General features: G+C 41.6%; 1 protein-coding gene and 1 long non-coding RNA gene across 6 annotated transcripts in view; one reads left to right on the forward strand and one right to left on the reverse strand.

The window, feature by feature from the left end:
- The window catches only part of WNT7A (Wnt family member 7A), a 52,511-nt gene extending 26,878 nt beyond the window's left edge, over nucleotides 1-25,633 (forward strand). Inside the window, exon 4 of the mRNA XM_045025063.1 lies at nucleotides 25,154-25,633. Within this exon, the coding sequence (XP_044880998.1) occupies nucleotides 25,154-25,633 (480 nt within the window). The remainder of the gene's footprint in view (nucleotides 1-25,153) is intronic.
- Nucleotides 1-25,654, reverse strand: part of LOC123374781 — a 279,950-nt gene that overhangs the window by 30,981 nt on the left and 223,315 nt on the right. The window lies entirely within an intron of this gene.

Consider the following 25,654-nt stretch of genomic DNA (forward strand, 5'->3'; position numbering starts at 1 on the left):
GGGGACCACTGGTCTAGGAGACCAACTTATAGTGGAATAATCAAAAACTGGGTGAGGCTGCTCTGTTATTATAATATCACTTGATTACTGATACCAAATGTATTGGCAGCCCAGCCATGTTTCTTGAAGCTCAGAACTTCCTAATGCCCTTTAAAAAGTTACACTAGTTATTTTCTAACTTTACTTAAAAAAACTATTGATCTTTGCTTTTAGAAACGTCCAGTTTTTAACTTTTTGCATGCCCTTTAAATGTCAAGCTGACAATCCACTTTCCACATTACAGTTAGGCAGTTAATATTAATGGGATAATCACAATTGTTAATTATTCCTGAGTGAAAATAGTTTAAAGTTGTAAATAGTCTCTCAGGAGTTTATTCTCCACCTTCTGTTCAGTTGCTCATATCACTGGGTGTTAGGAACATTTGGAGAGGCAAATATATCCAGAAGAACTGGCTGTGGCACCATACCATTTCAAAAGGGGATGTAACATGTAGAAACACCAACGTGTCTGGCTTCTGAGTGTGGAAAGCCACTTAGTCACAGAAATCCCAAAAGTTCCTGTATGTTTTACTGAACTGGTCCAAACTTTCCCCCCCGCCCCTGGTTTGCTTCTACAATGAATGGTAAATCTGTCATGTAAAACTGTCCCACTGAAGACAATGGCCAAATTCCCATGGACTACAAAGAAGTAGATTGGCCTTAAGCCTGGGAGTCTGTCATTGTATTGTACTATAAAACAAAGGATCAGAGTTTGGGTCCTAGGCCCCTGAGGAACAGAGGCTGGGAGCCTTGTGGAGACAGAGAGACAGACTACTTCACTGGTTTAACTTCATTGCCTTTACTCCTAACTTACAATGGTGTGAGATCAGGATAAAGCCTAGTATGTGTTCATTCCTTTATGAAGAGGGAATGCTTTTCACGTTGGCAATTTTTTCCCTTCCGGGTGGTAGCTGGAGAGATGTTGACAGGCTCCACTAGCAGCTGTATTTAGTCCTTCTGGCCAGAGGAGGTTATTGCAATACTGGAGTCCAAAAATGTGGGGCAGGATGAGTGAGGATATAGAGGGGGCAGGGATGCAGAGAGCTGAAGAAATAAAGGGAATCTCAAAGGAAACTCACCAAAAACACAAATGAAAATATCTTACAGATTAAACTGTCGAAAGCAGCGTGCGGTGTTTCACTCAAACCTGTGATCTCAATATATGGAAGCGCTACTGCTAAAACTGCATGTACCATTTTGGAAATACTCCTCTAGGCACCCAAATATCCTTACACGTTGGCTTGCTCACTGATTTAACAGTGTGACAAGTCAGCTTGGTTGAAGCCAGGGGAAGAACAAACAAAAATAACTGGGGACTTACGGGGCTCATCCAAATGTTCTAGATAAATGCCTTGTTGCAGTCAGAGAGCCATAAACAAAGGCAACAAGGCTGCTCCCAGCAAGCTGCTTCCAACTTCCCAATTGGTGTGGTTCCTACGTCCAGCCAAATGCTGAGGATGAACACAAGCCAGCCTTTCCTGACAGAGCAGTTTGTTTTAGTGAGGCCTGGACATATCCCACCCCTGCAATCCCTGCACTGTTGTAAACATTCTGCTCAGGGAGAGTGTTTACTTTCTCCTTGACAACCACTAAATGGGGCCTGTACAAACCATCACTACAATGATGCCCTGATTTCATAGTTCCAGGCAATCTACTGAAGAGGAGTTAGATACAGCAACTCATTTCTGGCAAGCCCATGTACAACTCCTTTGACATGCAGTTTGTAAGGTAGAATTTTCAAGAAGGCCCAGCATTGAATGCACTGCTCCCAGTGAGGTCAATGGTGAAACTTCCATTCATTTAAAGTAAGGTAAATGCAGAACACTTTGGAGCCTCCACCCTCCATTTTCCTCTCTTAACGCCCCCTCTCCCCCGGGTGAATGTTTGCACTACACCTGACAGGCCTATGCAGGGTAATTTCCTAGGTGTGAAAAAAATACAGGTCCTGGGCTCTCTCATAGTATTTTGTTTGTATTTGAAGGGATCAAAGATCTATTTTATGGCTTTCCTACTGCTTTTAGATAATAGTCTTAAAACAAGACTAAACTTGACAGACAAGCTCTGCATCTTCTCAACAGCCCAGAGTAAAGATAAAGGGAACATTAATGTTATTCTAAATTATGAGAAGGAATCAGACTGCACAAGAGCTGTAATCCACAAGAATGAATTTTCATTCCACTTGTCCTCCACTTTCAACTCATCAGAAGTTGTGATACATGGTCCTACTTGTATTTTGGCTTTCAACTCCCTCTTATATCTTATGTGGTTGAAAATTGAATTCCTGATTTACACTGAAGATTAGGGAATGATAAATGCTATCACTTACCTGCAGTCGCAATTTTAGAGGATTCTGGCATTATGAGCAAAACAGGCATTTCATGTGGGTGATTACTAATGCTGACAAAGATAGGTAAGAGAGGGCCAAGTCTTGTTAATAAATAATAAAAACCCTCTCAAGTTCCACATTTAGTATCATGAATTTTTCATAACAGAAACAATCAGAGGGTCACTATAATGATTAATTTGCTTAAATAATACAAAGTCACTGGCTGTGTTGCAAACTTTTCAAGGAAGATGGGAGATGTTTCCAAAGTTAATTCACGTTTGCTCTGGATAGTTGGCAGCATAAGTCATTTAGTGACCACTGAGATACAAGACTGTCACAGGGTCTACTCACCACAGCGGCACCTCCTGCTGGCCATCCTGTGGATTAGCTCTGCCAGTTGGTGCGCCCTCTTCAGGGGGTGCCTCTCCTGTTGTCCTCTCACCCTGTGGACCCGCCTCACTCCAGGAACTGCAGCATCCTCTTCATGATTCTCCCTTCCGGGGTTACCTACAGTCCTTCTATAGCAGTGGTTCCCAAACTTTAATAACCTGTGAACCCCTTTCACTAAAAAGTCAAGTCTCACAAACCTCCTCCTACAAATGAATATTTCCAGGGATTTTTCTCGTTTGCCTGAGTATAAATTATAAAAGCAGTGATCTTGGAAATATAAAATTTGTTTTTATGACATGCTTATTACACACTATGTATTAAGTGTCCCTGGCCTCTGTTTGCCAGAAGCTGGGAATGAGTGAAAGGGGATGGATCACTTGATGATTACCTGTTGTGTTCATTCCCTCTGGGGCACCTGGCACTGGCCACTGTCGGAAGACAGGATACTGGGCTAGATGGACCTTTGGTCTGACCCAGTAGGGCCATTCTTATGTTCTTACTTATCATTACAGTATTTTTATTACATTATGAAAATGGCAACACTCTTCCAAGATCTCACTTTGGTAGCTTGTATCACTTTGAATAAGCCTGTTATAAGACAAGGCTTCTATCTTTCATCAAGGAGTATCAGATGTGAAACAACATGAAGATATTCAAGAAGCCAACTCAAAGAGTTCCTCCTACACAAGCATTCAGGTCTTGAGCAGTCCAGACAAACGATGCACGTTACAACAAAGCTTAAACTTGTTTGTCATAATAATTAAAAAAAACAATACTAGCTGCCTATTTAATTTTAAAAACAGCAAAAAATATCCACTTCCCTTTCTTATAAGGAGTCTTGAAGTTTAAATCTCCTCAGTGTGATAGATATACATGCTTTGATCCTCTTAGCTCTTGGAAGTCTGGGGCTCCGGGCTGCTGGCCCTGTGCTGCCCAGGGTCCCTAGGGACAGCTCTGTCTGCCATTAGGGAATTTTTTCCTGAGAACCCCCTGTAACATTTTGTGAACCCCCAGGCAGGGGCGGCTCTAGCGATTTCGCCGCCCCAAGCATGGCGGCATGCCGCGGGGGGCGCTCTGCCGGTTGCCGGTCCCGCGGCTCCAGTGGACCTCCCGCAGACGTGCCTGTGGAAGGTCCACTGGTCCCGCGGCTCCGGTGGACCTCCCGCAGGCATGCCTGCGGATGCTCCACCCCAGCTGCGGGACCAGCGGACTCGCCGCAGGCATGCCTGCGGGAGGTCCACCAGAGCCGCCTGCCGCCCTCCCAGCGACCGGCAGAGTGCCGCCTGTGGCATGCCGCCCCAAGCACGCGCTTGGCGTGCTGGGGCCTGGAGCCGCCCTGCCCCCAGGGGTTCTTGAACCCCAGTTTGGGAACCACGGTTCTATAGAAATAGTCTCAGGCAGTCTTCTCCTGTGCTGCCCTGATGATGCCACTTGCCCAGTGGCCGGTAAGGGAACCTGGGCCTGCCCTGTACTCTGCGTTCCAATCCAGGGACCCTCAACTCAGCAGTTCTGGGCTCTATCCTCTCAGCCCTCACTGCGCCTTCTCTGGACTGCTTCCTACTCTGTCTTGTTCCCTCCTTCTCTGAGAGTATCAGCTCCAAACCAACTTCTTCCTCCCTCTTCCAAGGGAGTGACTGCCCTTTTCCCCAGCCACTCTGTCTGTTCTCAGCTCCTGGGGTTTATAGGCCCCATTTATTTCTGTACAGCTGAGTCTGCTCACCATCAATTCCCTGCTCCCTGACTCTCCCTCCAGGTGCAGCCTGTGGAGTTAATTGGTCTACCTGGCCACTTTAACCCCTTCTAATCCTGTATGGGGTGGACACCCCATCATAAGTACCCAAGGAGAAATGAAGGATTATTTTAGATATTATATAGTCCACTGCTCTATAGGTCTGATCCAGTTCGTGCTGAAGTCTATGGAAAGATGCCCTATGACTTCAATGTGCTTTAGATTAGGCCCTCTAAGAGTTGTCAGTGTCTCACTAATATTCCAAAACCAAAACACTTTGTTTTACACTTGTTTAGAGACAACAGTGTACATACTTAGCACATCGCTTACAAAACCTAAATACTAAAAGCAAAGAAATGGAATGTTTAGAGCATCATAAATCTTACCTTACTCACATACTAAAAACCACAAACATATTATTGTGATCAAGATAAAGAAATGCACATTACATTACATCACATCACAACAACCTTAACTCTGTCCCTTGGATGGTAGAGGCTTTTTCTGTATAATTTCTGTTATCTTGATCCTGGTTATGTTGAAATATGTTTTCCTTTGTACTTGTGTTTGGAATTTCCCTGTGTAGGTGAGTGTGTGGGTCAGTGACTTTGTGTTTTGACATTGTTCATTTGCCTACATAAAGGAAAAAGAACATCATAGGCCAACATTTTCAAAATTGGCACCTAAAGTTAGGCCTCTTAAAGAGCTGGTAAGATTTTCAGAGTTAGGTGCTTAACGTGACTCAACTTCCATTAAATTTCATTGAGAGTTATAGGTATCCAGCACCCCTGAAATTCAAGTCTCTTGTTTAGGTGTCTAAATATGGATTTGTGCATCTATCCTAGGCATAGCAATATGGATTTTTGGCCATTAAAAATTAAATAAATGGAATAGAAGAGTCTCCAGATTTTAAAGGATTTATAGGTGCTTGTCATGTTATTAATGTTTTTGCAAGTTATTGACAATCTAATAACTGTTTGGCTACGTCCTTCTGGAACGTCATTTTCCACATACCTAAAGAGATGGGTGTTTACACCACACATAACCTACAACACGTATTAGACAAAGGATCCTGTGCAGTCTTGCCTCATGCTGTGCATTCCTGAGAAGATATATTCATTCACTGTGCATCTACATGAGTTAGATATGTTTAATGCTCCTCCCATCATGGGGTGTTAGCAGGAATGGAACCTGGGGCCTTCAGCACAAGCCTCCACAACTTGAGCCAAAGAACTGTTGATGTACCTGACTCTTACTCGATATGTGGGCCAGATGCTGTGGTCTGTGTGTGCGACACAATACCCAAAGCTAAGGTATTACATATGCATGCCTATTACTCCAAACATTGGTAAACAGTGCGAGAAAGTTCTAACAAGTTCAATAACTGACAAGACAAATACCCATGCTCTCAAAGAGCCTTGCAAAGGTGGGTAAGCATTATAAATCCACTTTACAGCTGGCCTAAATAAAGATGTTTGAAGCAATGCATGTGAGAGGCACTTGACTTCAGTGGAGTTGCACCAGTTTAAACCAGCAGACAGTTTAGCCCAATGAATGTAAGTTTCTCTAAGTAGCCTGTAGTGACAAGGTGAGTGAGGCAATATCTTTTATTGGTTATTGGTTGGTGAGAGTGATGAACTTTCAAGCTTACACAGATGACCTGAAGAAAGGCTCACCAACCCTATCTCTCTAATATCCTGGGACCAGCACAACGGAGACCAGAACCCTGCTCTCTGCGAAGCCATGAGCTCTGAGAATGCTTACTGCAACCCATACATAGAAAGGACTTGGCACTAGCCTAGGCCATTCAGATGGGCTAGAGAGGTTTGATTTAATGAAAAGGAGTGCACAGAAATCTGGAAGCAAGCAGTTTAAAACCCATTCAGTAAAAAACAGCATATCATCTTGGGAAAACAATGGCAAAAGTTTCTTAGATGCCTGTCGTGGAAACATGAGAGAGTGACATGCTCTTTAAAGGGCTAACCTGAAGAGTAGGTGCTATGTAAGAGCTTGTGAAGCAGCACAGTCTTTGCACAGCCAGGAAAAGATAAGACCCATATTGCCAGACATAGAGCTGAAGGTGAAATGCCCATTATATTTCCGAGCATTCTACTAATCAGCACAGAGTAACAGGTACAAGTACTGTTAAATGACTGTGTAGCTAATATTTCCTGGCACTCTGAGTACAGAGTAATAGGTACATGTACTTTTACATGACTACATAGCTAAAGTGGGAATTAATGCCAGAACTATCATTTGTGTTTTCAATAATGATGTACTGAAAATTTGTGCACAAAAGATTTGAGGTTTTAGGGAAATGATCTGAGTAGAAACATATTCTGGACTTCTTTTTAACAACATATTCAGATTTATCATCATTGGGTCATAAATGGTTAAAAGCACTTAACACCTAAACTGATCCAAGGTATATAAAATACCTAATATTCTAGAAAGGTTAGATGAAAATTATATTGAAGTGCTTTCTCCTGTAATGGCTTTGGTAAAATGCTAAGTCACATGTGGCTGCACAGGAGATGCCAGATTTATCAAGACCAGAGCAGTGCCATATGCCAAAAGCAGAGACTGTTGCAAAATCTTTAGGAAAACTGGTTAGCCAAGGTGTCCAGACATTTTTGGAACCTGCAAAGCACACAATGGACCAAACTCCTTTAGAATTTGGTCCATTGTGGGCATACAGAAAGAAGATGTCAGTGTCCACATTTTCAGAAACTATGAAGTAGATGTGGATCCATTTCCAGTGCTAAAAACAGAGCATCTTTTTCCACTGCTAGAAGGGGGCAGTATTAATGAAATTAGATTTCCCTTAAGCATATTAGTAGGTGAAGCACAATCAAGAGCCTTTAAATATCTGATCATCAATATTCTTATGCGGCTATTTCCATATGGCTTTTCCCTGGAGTGGCTAGCACATTGGCTATATTATGGCATATAAATGATCCAGTATGAAAGTGTTTAAGTGAAGTGATCAGCCATTTGGATGGCATACTAATGAAGGTGACAATATGGAAATTTATTTGAGGAGTTTGGAATGCATATTAAAAGAACCCAAAAGGTTTGGATTACAGGATTGTTTTTTTGTTTTGTTTTTTTTTAAAGGAGAAACATGCCTTTTTTCTAGTCAGGAGACTCAAGATAAATGATGCAAGTAGAAGGATTAAAACCTCTTCCAGAAGAAAAGGTGGAGCAGTTTCCAAAATACCCAGTAACTATGCCTAGGCATGCCACAGTAGTCAGATCCCTAGTTAATTGGGTGACACTTTATATTAAGGTTCCTTTTGTAGATGGTTTATACAGGGCTAATAAATGATTAATAGATGTTGTAAGCATATTACAGGCATGAGTGATATGTATTATAGATAGGTATAAGCACACCACTACAAGATGTAATAGGTAGTTATAAGCCATGATTGCAAGCAATCTACTGTCCTGCTAAACTCTAACTGATTAACCCTTTACTAAAAGATTATTTATTAACCCCTTATAAGCGATTTCTGAATTGAACCTTAATATAAAGAGGGGCCATTCATTTTATTTGGGAACTTTGCTATCTAACACATCTACAGTAGTAAATAGAGAGATGATTGTTAATAAAGAATAGTAACTGGGTTCGGACTGAAGAAGGTAATAGGACATTTGAGCACACCAAGAATTTATTAATATGTACCAAGGTGTCAGTACATTTGAATCCCAGATTAGAACTTTTAGCATGTGGTATCCCACCTGTAGGTATAGATGCCATCATACCACATAAAATGCCTGTTGGGAACAAGACAAATTAATTAAAGATTCTGTAAGCAAAATCAAAACATTAAACAAACCTTTGTTTAGAAAAAGAATCTCTGGGTATTATTCTTGGAATCAGGAAATTCCAGGTACTTCTGCATAGGAGGAAATTTTCATTGACAGCAGGCCAGAAGGTGCTTGTTAAAATTCTTGGCCTGAAGAGGAGTATGCTAATCTTTGTAACCTAGCAGCTGCTGAGATAGGCTCTGATGGTAGGATCTTATCTCTGATAAGTATAATCTATCTGAAAACATGGAAGTGCTGATGTATTATCCCAGTTGCAATTAGAGGTGGCAAATCCTTTAAAGCCAAGTCCAATTTTTAGATTTTTTTTGGAAGAAGTTCCTATTTCTGCAAGAAGAATGCAGCAGCAACAAAGAGCCAGTTCTTATATTAAATTAATTAAAACTGCATATTTCAGAGGGCGATGTGAATGTTTTGTATGGTGAGCATACACAGTGTGGAAAGATGAACTCACAATAGAGTGACTCCATATTGTTGGGTTTCTGTGCGATGACAATGAAATCCTTGCAAGTCACATTGTTGGAAGAATTGCATGAAGGCCACACTAGAATAGTAAAAAAAGCTAAAGCTGTCACTGGACTTATTTTTTTAAAAGCCAAATTTGTATCAAGATATCGAGTTGGTGAGTATACAATGTGATGTGTCACAACAGGCCCATAATGTGCCTGTTCCTAGATTCTGATATCTTTGGAAATATGCTTTGAACCCATGACATAGAATTCATGTCAACTTTGTAAAGATCAGTAAACCAACAAGACTTAAGCCTGACTGGGTATTTTTCCTAAAGAATACTCTTGGAGACTGCAGGGGAGGAGACAGGAGAAAATGGAATAAAAGTGTCATTTAAAAAGTAATTGGTTCAGGGACATATCTTCTGACTGTAAAAGTAATGTTAAGAGATAAATACATCAGTAATTTACTGTGAAGTATAAAATGTTATTAGACTCCGAAGCTTAAAAACAGTATCTCTGTGAATGAAATGTGAACAAATACTGTGCCTTTTCCAGATTCAGAATATTTATTTCCCTTTATGGGCAAAGCAGAGGCTTGACAGTCTGTCGGTTTTGCCTATATCAAGACACTGTTAGAGACAGTGCTTCCTAACTGAGAGATTTGGATAGAAGTAGTGTGAAATCACCTGAAAAGTTTGACAGGTTTCAGAGTAGCAGCCGTGTTAGTCTGTATCCGCAAAAAAACCAGGAGTACTTGTGGCACCTTAAAGACTAACAAATTTATTGTAGCATGAGCTTTCGTGAGCTAAAGCTCACTTCTTCGGATGCATAGAATGGAACACACAGACAGGAGATATTTATACATACAGAGAACATGAAAAGGTGGAAGTATGCATACCAACAGGCAGAGTCTCAATTGATTAGACTCTGCCTGTTGGTATGCATACTTCCACCTTTTCATGTTCTCTGTATGTATAAATATCTCCTGTCTGTGTGTTCCATTCTATGCATCCGAAGAAGTGAGCTTTAGCTCACGAAAGCTCATGCTACAATAAATTTGTTAGTCTTTAAGGTGCCACAAGTACTCCTGTTTTTTTTGAAAAGTTTGAATTATAATGAGAAAAAATACACCAACTGCATTTTTTTGGGATATATATGCTTTTCACTGTTTTATTTATCCAGTAACCGGGGGGTTAATTTTCTCAATGCATGCACGTACTTACATGAGCCTGTATGAGTTATATTGGTTAGAAATGGTGACAGGTTTCAGTGGTAGCCGTGTTAGTCTGTATCAGCAAAAACAACAAGGAGTCCTTGTGGCACCTTAGAGACTAACAAATTTATTTGGGCATAAGCTTTCATGGGCTAGAACCCACTTCATCAGATGTATGAAGTGAAAAATACAGGAGCAGGTATAAATACATGAAAGGATGGGGGTTGCTTTACCAAGTCAATCTAACGAGATAAATCAATTAACAGCAGGATACCAAGGGAGGAAAAGTAACTTTTGAAGTGGTAAGAGAGTGGCCCATTACAGACAGTTGACAAGAAGGTGAGAGTAACAGTAGGGAGAAATTAGATTTGGGGAAATTAAGTGTAGGTTTTGTAATGACCCAACCACTCCCAGTCTTTATTCAGGCCTAATCTGATGGTATCCAGTTTGCAAATTAATTCCAGTTCTGCAGCTTCATGTTGGAGTCTGTTTTTGAAGTTTTTTTCTTGAAGAGTTGCCACTTTGAGGTCTGTTATTGAGTGACCAGAGAGATTAAAGTGTTCTCCTACTGTTTTTTTAATGTTATGAATCCTGATGTCAGATTTGTGTCCATTTATTCTTTTGCGTAGAGACTGTTCAGTTTGGCCAATGTACATGGCAGAGGGGCATTGCTGGCACATTATGGCATATATCACATTGGTAGCTGTGCAGGTGAATGAGCCCCAGATGGTGTGGCTGATGTGATTAGGTCCTATGGTGGTGTCCCTTGAATAGATATGTGGACAGAGTTGGCACCGGCGTTTGTAGTGTTTGGTTCCTGGGTTGGTGTGTGTGGTGTGTGGTTGCTGGCGAGTATTTGCTTCAGGTTGTGGGGCTGTCTGTAAGCAAGGACCGGCCTGTCTCCCAAGGTCGGTGAGAGTGAGGGATTGTCCTTCAGGATAGGTTGTAGATCCTAGATACCATCAGATTAGGCCTGAATAAAGACTGGGAATGGTTGGGTCATTACAAAACCTAAACTTAATTTCCCCAATTCTAATTTCTCCCTACTGTTACTCACACCTTCTTGTCAACTGTCTAAAATAGCACAAAAGAGATGTTTTCTGATGAGCTGTCTGGAAACTGGTGAGACTGTTGTTTTGGTTTCTATCACTCTTTGGAAGCCTTTTTCTTGATAACTTAAGCATTTGTTAAAGAGATCTAGTTGGGTCACTCATGATTATTTGATGTAGAACACCAGCATCTCTTAACTGAAAGTACTTGACTCCCAGTGGAGAAAGTTGCAAGGAAGATGGAGTTCAGTGGAAATGAGTCAACAATCTAACACATCACTTCGTAGACATTCACTGCGACAAGAATGAATTCAAGTTGTATTATTTCTTGCTTCCATTATAGTCTTTGCCACAATAATGAGGAATGAATCATTCCCTGCAACAAAGATTGCAGTGACAAATGTCAGTGACAAGTGTCAATGACACAGGAGTATTCCATTCCTAAGAGAGTAAGGTTGTAATTAAACCTGAATAAGACAGAACTTTCATTCATTCATTGTATTCTCAAACTCATCACTGTAAATTAGTTTATAGTACAGCACATTTTATCCAGAAGTACCCTCAAAGCACTTCATAAATAACATACAGAAACATGTACTACACACTCAGCAACTTTGAGTGAAAAAGCACAACTATCCTGCCTTATAATGGTAACTTCACATACTACTAATAGAAGAAGCAAGTCTAAAAGCAAAATGTAGGCTAAAGACTCCTCTTTTGGGGCCCACTGGATTTTTGCCTGTACATGGACTGCAGTACTGAGCCCCTAGGTCAGAGTGTGCACTAAAAAGTGTCTTTGCTTTTCTAACATCTTGCAGAGTACAACACCAGTCAGCTATTTTATAGATGATCTATCTGTGAACATGCAGCAAGGAAGATAGATCAAATGGTAATAAGTTGTTATGGTGATGTCAGGTCTAATTCCAGAAAATCACTACCGTTGTCTTCCTTGCAAGTTAATTAAAGTTGCCTCCAGGTTAGGGGAGTTCACCTAATCTGCTATTTTCTTTTCTACAGCCTTTACATCCATCATCTTTTCCTTCATTTTTGGCATGAACATGCCATCCATTATCTCTTTGGAGATGAAGGTAACAATCCTATATCAACAGGGAGATGGACTAGATAATATAATATTCACCCCACACCCCAGACACCTCTAATTTCATGACAGCAGCTCTTTCTCCAATCAGTTTCAATGTTACTTCATGCAGAAGCCAGTACTTTAGGGCAACAGGGCCGTTTAACCTCATATTGCAATCTATCATCTCCACAAAGCATCAGAACTTTGCTTGGATGAGAGCAAGCGACAATCCAAAATAAAACTTTCCTAGTGTCATTGTCCCATTTCACCCAGGACATCATACTTCTGGTTGTTTTATAATACATGTAACTATGTGTTGAATCGTTCTATGGTTTGGTTACCTTCCAGTGACTGCTGTTGACAACACTTTTAGCCCATGGAAGAACAGGTAGTTTCCTCCTAATGCAGCACAGAAATCAGATGAAATAAATAATCAGATAGTTGCTTTTCCCTATTAAAATTAATAAAAAGCTGGAAAATTTAGATTTTTTTTTCAAAAGCTGTTTTTCCAAGTACCTTTTTATTTCTCTATTTTTATATTTCCTATGTGATTACACTTACTTGGCACTGCACTGATCTAACCTAATCTAGATAATGGGTCTTCCTATGGTTATTTTTTTAAAAACAAATGGTTGCAGTTTAGCAACAACAATGATAGTTATGTTTTCAAACACAATTCCATTTTCTCTGTAAAAATATTTGGATTAGCATTTGCAGTCTGTAGATTCTGACATTTAAATGAAACTGGTGCCAGCCTTCGGGGTCGCTGGTCTTTGATATTCACCAAGAACAACAGTAACCACTGGTTTGATATAAACAAAATTCAAATTTTCTTTTCTAAAACTACTTGTAAGCGCAGAGATGTTTTATTTGCAACTTTATTTTAAAAGCTTGATTGCCAATAAAGTAATGGGGATAAGTAATTTGCAATGCATTTCCTGATACAGGAACTCATGTAGTCGTACTGGTAAAAAGGCTTGAATGCATAATCATGAAATACTTTTGTTATGAGTCCAGTGCCAACTGACAGAAGAAATGGTGATTTAAAATGTTTGCCTTTAGATTGCAAGCTTAGTCCCTGACCATTCACCTTTGGAGTATGTTTGAAATCCAACCTTGCGCCAGGTGACTAAAATCATTCATTTCAAAGGTCCTAAACAAGCTGAATTTGTTAGTTTCAATCTACATTTTGATGGACAATGGGCGGCAGCTGAGGTCTGTTCAGATGATATCTAAAAGGAAGCTATCCAGGAGACCACTGTGTTATCAAACATGATAAAACTGGGAGAAAGAAGGCAAGTGGAAGTAAGAATCTTAATATATGGTTCTACTCTGAAAAGGGACTCAAATATGGAGCATTCTATGTTTATTGTGCCTCGGATTCTATAGATTTGCTCAGTTATCAACTACAGGGGTTGCTGAGATAGAAGTAACTGTGGGCATAATATGTCAGGGCGCATCTTGGTGAAGGCACCTGAGAATTTAGGAATCTAGTTTGACCTTGGGGTACAAAATTATGTTTGCAGGGTTGTCAGGGGAAAAAAATCAAGGACTGAGCAAGTTCGATACAGAATCTTTGAGACATATACATGGAATCCTATTTTTATAATCACTTTTCAGAATTGAGCAGGGCTAGAAGGAATCATACCTTGTGGGGGGAAGGGTTATCCCCCAACTGACTAATGCAGGGTTTTTTCCTGGTGCTAACTGTGGTCATTGACAGGACATTGGACTAGATAGATCCCTGATCTGATCATGTATGACAGTTCCTATGATTTGAAGGAGAGGGTCATGTCTTGTGGATTAAGTCAGGGAGGGCATTCCATGCACGTATTTAAGAAGAATGGGAGAATCTGTGTCACTTACTGTCCATATTCTTCAAAAGTGATATTGTTTCTGCAGAGTTCTATTCTCTTTTCAAAACTATTCTTTAAAACAATAACTCACATTAATGGGTCCTGTAAAGTATATTTTCTTCCTCTGTTTGTTTCTTTGATATCAACAGAGGTGAAAAAGAAACATTTAGAGCAGTGGTTCTCAACGAGGGGCCAAGGGCCCCCTAAGGGGCCTTGAGCAGGGGCCAGAATTAGACTTGCTGGGGCCCAGGGCAGAAAGCCGAAGCCCAGGTCCCTGAGCCCCGCTACCTGGGGCTGAAGCTGAATCCTGAGCAATGTAGCTTCGTGGAGGTCCCTGTGGCATAGGGCCCCAGGCAATTGCCCTGCTTGCTACCCCCTAATGCCACCCTGGCTTTTATATGCAGAAAACCAGTTATTGTGGCACAGGTGGGCTGAAGAGTTTTTATAGCATGTTGGGGGTGGGGGGAGGAGCTCAGAAAGAAAAAGGTTGAGAACCTCTGATTTAGAGCATAGTAGTCCAATGTGGTATTTATCATTATCACAGGGAAATCAGACATGGGATAGTCTAAAAAAAACTGTTTCACTACATTCCTCTCAACTTTGCTCTTCAGAATTCTTCTGTGTCCCACTGGGTATTTTTCGCTTTCTTTTTTTCTATACAGTGCTGATCAATAAAATATACAAAGGCTCTTCTTCCCTAATGACATCGACCTCAGGGAGAAACAGACTAACATTTGAATCCTACTCAATTTTCCTGGCAGCAACATGGGGTAGCATGACAGTGCAATGATTTTAATTTCTTTACTTGTTTATCTCATGTAAATACAAAGCATGTTTGGAAAACAGTTATTATGGAAGGGTGACTTTTCCATAATGCAAAAGCAAAGGGATGGTTGGTATCCAAGGGTAGCAAATGTAAAAGATTAGGGTTTTGTTTTTTTTAAACCCTAGTCAACTATGTATAAGAAAACTCTGGAACTCAGCATGAAGGCCAAGAATCAAAGCCATCATATGACTGCATAAGCCATGAAAGAGTTAAAAGGGATACCATTCTTCACATTTAGGCTCATATGGAGGTCATCAGCTAGAATCAGGAAGAACTCTATTTGCCCTTCTGAAACAGACTATTTATTATCAAGGTAGGATTATTTATTGGGTGCAATTTTATGTTATGTCCCAAAGTAGAAACTACTGCACCTTAGAAAGCACCTCTTGCATGGTCACTATCAGGCATATGTTTCTTCTATCAATAGTATTCTGGGCGTCCTCAAGTACAAGTGAACAACGGTCCTGCTTGTTTAGCTGTCTTCTGTTCCTAGAGTAAGACTGTCTCAGGGGTGGTGGTGGGGGTAATGATGCCACATGGCCTTAGCATAGATGGTTGGCAGTTTGCCATCCATTTTCTATTTGAAACTGAATATTCACCTGCAATCAATGGGGTTAACTGTTCAGAATTCTTGTTGTAATATTTCTTCTGTACAGGTCGGCTGCCATATTAGTTCTTTTCCAACTACTTCAGGGGTAATGGCCTTTAGCTCAAGAAGATGGTTAGATGCTGATATCCTTTCCCCCCAGTTTACCATGGAATTTCAATTTAAAATGTGTTACTACATTACTACATACTGTTTTGCAACAGCTCCCTTTTAGAAAAGAGAGATTTAGTAGTAGTCCACTGATCAGAGATAATCTTTCCTGGTTAATTAGACTAGATCTTTGCTAACCGTGAAGCAAGGATAATCATGTAGTTTCAGTGCTCTTCGAAGTTGTTTCATGCAGATTTCACACTTATCTTTGATAGCAGCATTCATGCCTGACCAGAAACGGACATCTCAGGCTCTCTTCAAACACTTCTCAATGGATAGAGGGGTCTTGTATACAAAGCTTAGCATTTCTGACATCATGCTGTGTCGTACTATAAACAGGATGTCCTTCATACAGAATATGCAACAATTTAATCTCTATGGTTCAGATCCACAAAAGCACTTGGACACCTAAGTCCCAGTGGTAGGTGCCACTGAGATCCACAAAATTGCCTCTTGGCTGCCTGCTAATCCTGTAGACCCCTCCCCCCCAACTCACTCAGTGCCTAAATTTTCAGGGTCAAAGTTCCCTAGGTGACTAAGTTTCTGTATCCAGGCATGTTCGCTGCTGCCTCACTCTAGGCTTCCAGATGCCCATCTCATGCCTAAATCCCAGTGCAATCCACAAACTGGGAAAAGATAGGTGCAGGAGTGCATATCTCACCTAATGTGGTGCCTAATCCAGTAGGCGTGCTCAGAGGCCACCCAGTGGATCAGGTCCCATTCAAATTATGGCTGGAGGAGCAGGTAGTGGTGCCCACCTTATAACTTTTAGCCTGATGGTTAGAGCATGCACTTGGGATTTGGGAGATCAGGTTCAATTCCTCCCTCAGGCAGATGGGGAGAAAAGGTTTGAACAGGGATCTCCTATACCTCTCGGGGGAGTGCTTTAACCACTGAGCTATGGGATATTCAGATCCCTCAGTCCTTCCTGTTGAAGCTGTTCCATTTTGGTTAAATAAAGCATCATTGGTGCAGGGAGACTGGAGCTTGGTCTCCCACCTCTCCCAGTTGTCATTCTTCTTCTCTCTCTCTGGTCCAATTTGAACAAATGCCTCTACCTTTCTTGGTTACAGTCAAACTCCTCTGAACCTAATTGTCAAACATAGTATACTCTCTCACGGTATTGTCATTGTTTTTACCCCAAATCAACAGATCCTCAGGTATTACTTCCAGATCCTTGAAGGTCTAGTGCACGATACTTTGATACACTTCCTGTTCAAGGCAATCCCAAAGGGAAGTTGCTCAAATGGATCTACTAAAGGGAGAGTTGAAGGTACACAGTTTTATACTTTCAGTATGAAATTGGACCTGCCAAAACTCTTGGCATACATCCCAAACTTAAACAACTCTTGCATTTTGAAGTAGAGGCATGATCTTATTTTACCGTCTGGCTAAGCTCAGATTTATCTCTCTCTCTCTCATTACTAATAGGTGTATAATATATTTATATAAATGTAATTATTTTATCTGTAATCAATCCACACTGTATTGTTTTGCCTCCTGTTCAGGTAAGTTATACCCCTGTTTGATCACAGGCATGCACGCTCTGCTCTTCAACTCAAATACACTTGTCTTTCTCTTCCATTATTCTAAACTCTGAGTGAAACCTGTCCTTATGTAGGCATTCTAGTGTAGCTTTGCTACTGGACTCATTTTATATCAGCTATGCAAACCAAGCTTAGTTTTAACATTGGGTGGTCACTAATCTTTTTGGGTATATGCATTCTGGGGTTACAGTGCACCCTGCTCCAGTATCTAATCCAATGTCACAAACCCAACCTGTTGAAGAAACTTGATTTGTAAATGTATTTAGAGACTCAAAGAACTTTTTCTGCCTTATCATTTTATCCTCAAAGTGTATGTTTGTGAATCTATCTTACTATTAAAGCATCACACTTCTGCAAATTGAATACGAGCCAACAATATGATGTAGTTGCGAAAAAAGATATTTGGGGCATATTAACAGGAGTATCATATACAATACACAAGAAGTAATTTTTCACTCTGCATAGCCCTAGTGAGGCCTCAGGTGGAGTATTGTGCCCAGTTTTGGGCACCACACTTTAACAAAGATGTGAACACATTAGAAAGTCCAAGTGAGAGCAACAAAAATGATAAGAGGTTTGGAAAATCTGACCTATGAGGAAGGGTTGAAAGATTTTAGCATTTTTAGTCTAAAGAGATTAGAAGAATGAGGGGGAACCTGGTAACTGTCTTCAAATATATAAAAGGCTGTTATAAAGAGGATGGTGATCAATTGTTCATTAAGCATAGGACAGATAGTAATCAGCTTAATCTGCAACAAGGGAGATTTAGGTTAGATATGAGGAAAACCTAACTGGAAGAATAGTTAAGCAATAAAACAAGTTACCTAGGGAAGTTGTGGAATGCCCAACATTAGAGTTTTTAAAGAACAGCTTAGACAAAACACCTGTCAGGGATGGTCTAGGTACACTTGGTCCTGCCTCATCATGAGGGGATGAAATAGATGGCCTCTCAAGGTCCCTTCCAGCCCCTACATTTCTATGGTCCTATTGAAATGATTGCTCTTATTGCATGGATGACAACACACTCCTTATGCTTGACCCCTTTGCATCATCGTGTGATTGCCTCCACATTTATAGTAAACAAATCTGGTCTCTGCTAGTTGTTTGCCTTTAACTTTAGGTGGTGGTAGTCCTTTTCAATTAGATGCATTTCAGTACTTTCACTGCTTGCTAACTTTTATTTGTGAAGTACAGTTTTCACTAGCTCTGCAGATCTCCACTGCTCTTTTCAAAGTCAGGTCTATTTCTTGTAATAACCTTGCTTTGCCCAGGTTACCCATTTTAGCACAAATAATTTGGTCTTTAATTAGTTTATCTGGTAACTGATCAAATTCATATGACCTAGCTTTATGACATCAGTCTATAACACAGGGTATGTCTATGCCTGGAGCTGGGAAGTGATTCCCAATTTGAAGAGACATATCCACTCTTATTGAGCTAGCAGGGTAAAAGCTGTGGTGGCATGAACAGCAGGAGGAGCTAGCCACCCTGAGTAGGTACCCACCTGCAATGCTAGGCACATACATGGGGGAAGGGAGGCCTAGCCCCTCCCATGACTCAAGCCACCATGGCTATACTCTATTTTTAGCACGTTCTTGAGCAGAGCTAGTGCAGGTATGTCTCCTCAAACTGGGAATTACAACACTAGCTGAAGTGTAGACATATCCATAAAAGTCAACGGTGTCATCTGGCATGCGGTTTCTTGTAAAGAAAATGTGTCTTTCCCATGTGGCATTCTTGTAAATACTTGTATTGAAGTTTTTGAAGGATTTTGTCTAGCGGTTGGCTTTACCCTTCATGGTCCCACTAGAAAATGATGTAGCTCTCCAATATCTCTGGGTCTGGCACATGTAAATTGGGTGTGAGGTAGGGTTGCCCTATTTTCAACTGGAACGCCTGGTCAAAAAGGGATCCTGCTAGCTCCAGTCAGCACTGCTGACCGGGCCGTTAAAAGTCCGGTTGGTGGCACAGTGGGGCTAATGCAGGCTCCCTGCCTTCCCTGGCTTTGCACAGCTCCCGGAGGCAGTGGCATGTCCCCCTCCAGCTCCTATGCATAGGGGCAGCCAGGGTGCTCCGCACGCTGCCCCGCCCAAAATGCTGACTCTGCAGTTTCCATTGGCCAGGAACTGTGGGGATGGTTTCTGGGGATGGGGCAGTGCACAGAGCCACCTGGCCGTGCCTCGGCATAGAAGCCAGAGAGGGGACATGCTGATACTTCTGGGAGCAGCTTGAGGTAAGTGCCACCTGGAGCCTGCACCCCTGACCTCCTCCTGCACCCCAACCTCCTGCCCCAGCCCTGATCCCCTCCTGCCCTCCACACCCCTCAGCCTCAGCCTGGAACACCATCCTACACTCCAAACCCCTCATCCCCAGCCCCACCCAAGAGTCTGCACCCCCAGCTGTAGCCCCAACCCCCTGCCCCAGCCCAGAGCCCCCTCTCACACCCTGAACCCCTCATTTCTGGCCCCACCCCAGAACCCGCACCTCCAGCCCAGAGCCCGTACACACTCCCACACCCCAACCCCCGCCTCAGCCCGGAGCCCCCTCCTGCACTGTAAACTCCTCATCCCTGGCCCCATTCCAGATCCCACACCCCCAGATGGAGTCCTCACCCCCTCTCACATCCCAACCCACTGCCTCAGCCTGGAAGCCCCCTCCCGTACCTTGAACTTCTCATTTCTCGCCCCACCCAGGAGCCCGCACCCCCACCTGCAGCCCTCACCGCCCCCGCACCCCAACCCCCTGAGCCAGCCCGCTGAAAATGAGTGAGTGAGTGAGGGTGGGGAGAGTGAGCGATAGAGGGGGGTAGGGTGGAGTAAGTGGTCTTGGGGCTGCAGAGAAGGGGCGGGGCAGGACCTCAGAGGAGGGGCAGGGCAGGGGGCAGGGCAAGGGTGTTCGATTTTGGGCACGTAGGAAGTTGGCAACCAGAGGGTGAGGGAAGGATTTCATCCTCTCCAACTTCTCTACTGCTACTTGCTTATAGTACGGCAGGTAAGGGTTGCAACCACCTCCTCCACTTTTCTGCCATGCTCTCTTCCAGCAAGAGGGTGGCTTCATTTTGCCAATGATTGATTTTTTTTTCTGAATGCCATGTAATAAAGGTACACATAGGAATACTTGTAGGAGACTGGTATATTTCCTAGTCCATCACATGACATCAGCCAAAGTTACAAAAGATTATACCCCGTTATGGCAGGGATCAGAGTATGCTTTGACTACAGTGGCTACATACATTCCTTCAACACTGAGGATCCATATTGCATATATAGAATGGGGCCAGATTCATCCCTGCTGGTAGAGAGGTCCTCTCCAGCTCAGGGGTTATATTTAGGAGTCCCCAGAGCAGGGTACTCTGCAGAAACCCTGTTGGTGAAGGCTGCTCAGGAGGTGTAATGACTTTATGAATCCTGTGGTCTGCCCTACTCACTTTTTGGGTGACTTTTTGCCACCAAAGTCCTGTGTCCTTGTTTGTGCTGAAAGAGTAAAGCATTCTCAATGCATTGGTGTCACACCAAACTCAGGACCTTGCATTGTCCATTGCATTGAAAGGTAGGCTATCTTGACCCAGTAAAACCATCCCAGAACAGTATATCAATGGATTAGCAAATGAAACTGTGAAAATTTTTTTAAAAAAAATGAAAGTATGAAATTCTAACTAACTTTGGTAACAGAAATACTACAAGATCTGATCTGACAACATATTATGGAAAAGTTAGACATGAAATTAGTTCTCAACCTGTATATTTCCCTCCTACTTTTTTCTTTTTTGTCCATTGTTTAAACTCCTCGTGGAAGTGCCCAAAGATGGGATAGCTGCTGGTAATATCACCACAGAGTACTAGTGCAGGTTTTCCTTTCCACATCCTTTTACTGTAAACTATTTCCCAGAGGCTAATGGGGGGGTGAGAGAAAGATCAACAAATACTGACAGTTTACTGTAGGAACTTGAAAAAAAAGTGGGCAAAACTAAAGACACTCCCTTTGTCAGCAATTAGCACAGTCCTGAGCATTCACTGGTACACAACAGATGTGCCGTCTGTGGCTGATAATGTTGGGTATGGTAAGTTGGTGAAGAAACAAAGGACATAGGTTTGCAGTTATGCACTCCCCAGACCCCAGTATTTTAAAGCAAATCAAACTATGGTATATTAGTTCCTAGTCTAATGTGAAAAATATGAGCCACTAACTAAATCTTCAAACAAACAGAACCTGATTTTCCTGATATATGGCAACTTGGCATTTTTATGTTTAATTTTTTTGTAATGGAGAATGATGCTTTTAAGGGTAAGCTGCTTCCTTTGAGCAGCAGACATGCAGTGTGATGCCCAGGCCCAAAGAGAATAATAGCTCCACACCCCCTCACCAACTGCTTTAGGTAGCCACATATCACCCAGGTCCTTCCTTGCATTTATGAAGACAACTGAATTACTGGTGGGATAGTGAGGTAACCCGGAAGCATTAAGGTGCCAATGTATGTACCTTTTAATGCAGAACAAATAACCCAAGCATCTGACATCACAATAGTACAGTGTAACAAACCACCATATTGCAGTTTTGCTTTGCTTCAGGTAGAGGATAGACTGTATGCAGAGTTATGGTTTTGATTTGTCTCTTGCTGAACTTACTTAGTAGTGGATTGGAAGCAGCAGCAGGAAGAAAGGGATAGAGGAGAATAATCTTTAAGAGGGCTTGTGGGTTGAAGGTAGGAAGAGTGGATGAAGAGGAAAGGCAGAGGTGGGATGGGAAGTGCACTTGCATTTGCAAGTTACAATGGACCACTTATGAAGATATGTCGGGGTGAATTTGGCACAGTGACTCTAAACTTGCCCCACCTAGATGATGCATAAAATCACAAAAAGAGTTAGCTGTTCAGTCTAAACTTACATTAAAAACAACTAAAAGGGCACCATCCGGCATGGCACAACACATAACATGTTGTTTTGTTCTTCTAAAAAGAACCCATAATGTTTGGGTTCATTTACTATTATTCAAAAGTATCATGTTCAAATGAAGTCAGGTCTTTTTATCCCAACTGCTTTCACCCAGTCCTAACTGAGCCCAGAAAACTTCCTCAGCTATTTCCAGCTGGCATCAAGATACATCACACAGAACAGCAAGCTCAACACATGGCATGGATCCTTTCAATCTTTGATCCATTGCATCAGCTTACTCAGCTCTTTCCAACCAAACTGTTTATTCCCTCAGTGATCACTGTCTGTAAACGGGATGTTAATGAAATATACTGAAAGGGAACTGAGGTTATCTAAAATGTGACCTACACTGGGGGCTGGGGGGGGGAACCTCATGAGTAGATTGACAATAAAACATCCATTTCAAGACAATTTGTACTATTCTGATGGAGGATTCATGTGAGAATTAGTACAAGGTTGTTAGGCTTTATTATTTTTCTTGCCACTCTGAACATTTGCACTAGGTTGCAAAACCAGCCTCTTGAACAAGATAAGTTATTAATATGAGAAATGTATCACAGGTCACCTCTAAAGACAGATACATTACAAATAAGGCTGAAAGAATCTATATTATTTTCAGGTTGCTGAGCGATCGCTCCTTTTTTGTCTCCCCATCTATCTCCTTGATGTACTACCATTATGAATGATGGAGCAATAACTGAATGCAGTAACTGAATGAGTGAGGAAGTATCTCAAAATAACCAGAATAATCCATAATGTAAGCCTAAATTTAAGCAGAGTTGCAAAATTGTTCAGATGCAGATCTGAATCTAAACTTTTCCAGATCTGGATTTTGGTCCATCCGTTAGATCATTAAATTTGGATCTGGATGCAAACTCTCCCATAATCCCCCAAAATGTGCTCTATTGTACCCTAAAATTATTTCTATCATCTGTTCAGAATTATATTCTCTAGATACTTTACCAATCCTGGCATCAGTCCACCCTCAATGACTTCCATGACAGTTCAACACATGGAACGAAAGTGAGATCAGGTCATATCTAATGTTTTTTGAACTCCAACTTTTCATTGTTGGGAAAATTCAAACACAAACAGAAAAGCCTAGTAACATTATTTTTTGTAGCAGACACACAATATTGTTCCAACTTTCCTCAGAAGACTAAGCAATAGCAGTTACTATACGGCCTATAAGGTTACAGTATATAAGAGCAATAAGTGTAACACCTATACTTGCAATGTTTAAAGTAGCTTGATTTTTTCCATCTTCAGTAACCCTAACTTGCACAAGAATTGGTCTGGTCAGCACCAGATATTAACTAAAATTCTGTGGTTGGGATGAAGTAGCACCCAATTTAAGAAGCCCACCATTTGTGTTGTGATTTAAGACTGTCCTAAGTACATAGCATTCTATTTCTTTGAACATGTAGAGTTGGGTTTTGTCCCCATTAATGCAGTCTGCATCTTCTTATGACAACCTGGCCACTTTGCCCCTAAGAGAATAGACAGTATTTTCACTGTCACCCTTCCATGAGGGTTCCACAGGGGTGGGGAGCTTTAAACTGATTTTGGGAATCCACAGGAGATGCATTGGCCAAAGGCAGCTGAAGGGATGCTCCAAGTTTCCAGGTCACCCTGGCCATGTCCATTCCTGGCAGGCTGCCCACTTTTGGGGTTGTGCTGGCCAGCTGCAAGTCCTTGAGAAAGAAGGTTTTAGGCCTCTTGCACCCTTGACAATCACTCCACAACTGGAGACATTGCCTTAAGGCATAGGCAAATCTAGCCTGTAGCATTATTTTGCTGTCTCACAATTCATAATCTGGCATACCAGCGCAAAATGAAGTATATGAAATCCATATATTTTTTACATTAACCCAATGCAGGTAGTATGCAAACTCAACTACGGGGCTCATACAGCTAGCACTAAATGAGTCAGTTTGTCTTCTGCCAGCATTTGGAAACCAGTAGCAGCAGCAGAACAGTACAGGAGTAAGCCAACAAGAGATCTGGGGGTTGAAAGGAGGCAACAGTGGGATAAGGAATCTATGGGGCTTCCTGCCCCTGAAAGAAAAAGGAAGATGACAAGATGTAGAAAAGAGACATTTAAAAAAGAAAAAAAAAGAGAGAAGAGGTGGGAGGGGAGCAGGGGTAAGAGACATAGACCAGGTAGAACAAGCACTGCTTTAGTGGTGGTGCCTTAGAGAAGCATTAAGCTACCAAAAGAGATAATAGAAAAAAATCAAAGATAATTGTTGACGACAAATTAAAATATTAAAGAATTCTACGTTCTCATTCTTATCCCTGCTTTACATTGGAAGAGAAATCTACAGTTGTACTACAATGAAGGCCGAGAATTTTACAGACTAAAGGGTTCTGTCTTCTTCTCCACATGGAGAATAGACTTGAGTACATGGCACATAATAAAATTACTACATAGGAAAGTAATGTATAGATTTTCTTAGATGTAACATTAATTTGCAGCATTTGTGTGTGTATGTCTAGCTATACATTACCATGAGGAGAAACGGGTGAAAGTTTTCCTGCAATGTTTTTCACTAGCTTTTTTCATGCCATTTTCAGGTCTAAGTACTGGAATGGAATTTATTTTCCCAGTTTGGCTTGCATAATCCATAATCATTGCATTTTCAGAATGTGGTACATATGAGATTTCATGTGAAAATACCATACTTGAGGTGTGTTATTTGTGCTTCTCTGCAACTCCCCATTTTCTTGGCATATGCCAAAATTGCAATATAGACACATCATGCTGGGCACAGTATAAACACATAGTAAGCAATGTGGAGATCACAGTTGGTTGGTAAAGACACCATTTTTGCTTTTGTTTGAAATTGGATAAAGTTCTCCTCTCTGATCAACATGGAGTAGGGAGGGAATCAGTTGTGCATGTTCTGGAGACAGAACTCAATTGACATCAATAGGAGTTTGATGCCTGTGACAATTACATAGCCAGCAAGTGAGATCTGCAGCCTGGGCGGGCATGAATTTTGACCTGGGTTTAGTAGCCATTATTATAAAGAGCACATTTGAGAACAATAGTTTTATTACATCAGATGAATGTCTCTTTGATGGAGTCTTAATGTTTTAACACATTCTGTGTTCTTTCAAATCTAGATTCTTGAAGAAAACATGAAATTAGAGTGCAAGTGCCATGGAGTTTCAGGATCTTGTACTACTAAGACATGCTGGACAACCCTTCCTAAATTCCGGGAGCTGGGCTACATCCTTAAGGACAAATACAATGAAGCAGTTCAGGTTGAACCGGTGAGGGCAAGTCGCAACAAGCGTCCAACCTTCCTTAAAATAAAGAAGCCACTATCCTACCGCAAACCCATGGATACAGATTTAGTGTACATAGAAAAATCTCCAAATTACTGTGAAGAAGACCCTGTCACTGGCAGTGTGGGAACACAGGGCAGAATGTGCAACAAAACAGCCCAGCAGACCAATGGCTGTGATCTGATGTGTTGTGGTCGAGGTTACAATACACACCAGTACTCACGAGTGTGGCAGTGCAACTGTAAATTTCACTGGTGCTGCTATGTAAAGTGTAATACGTGCAGTGAAAGAACAGAAGTGTACACCTGTAAATGAAAGTGTGGCTGGGGAAGGTGA

This window comes from Mauremys mutica, chromosome 7 (assembly GCF_020497125.1).
Source record: "Mauremys mutica isolate MM-2020 ecotype Southern chromosome 7, ASM2049712v1, whole genome shotgun sequence".
Lineage (NCBI taxonomy): Eukaryota > Metazoa > Chordata > Testudines > Geoemydidae > Mauremys > Mauremys mutica.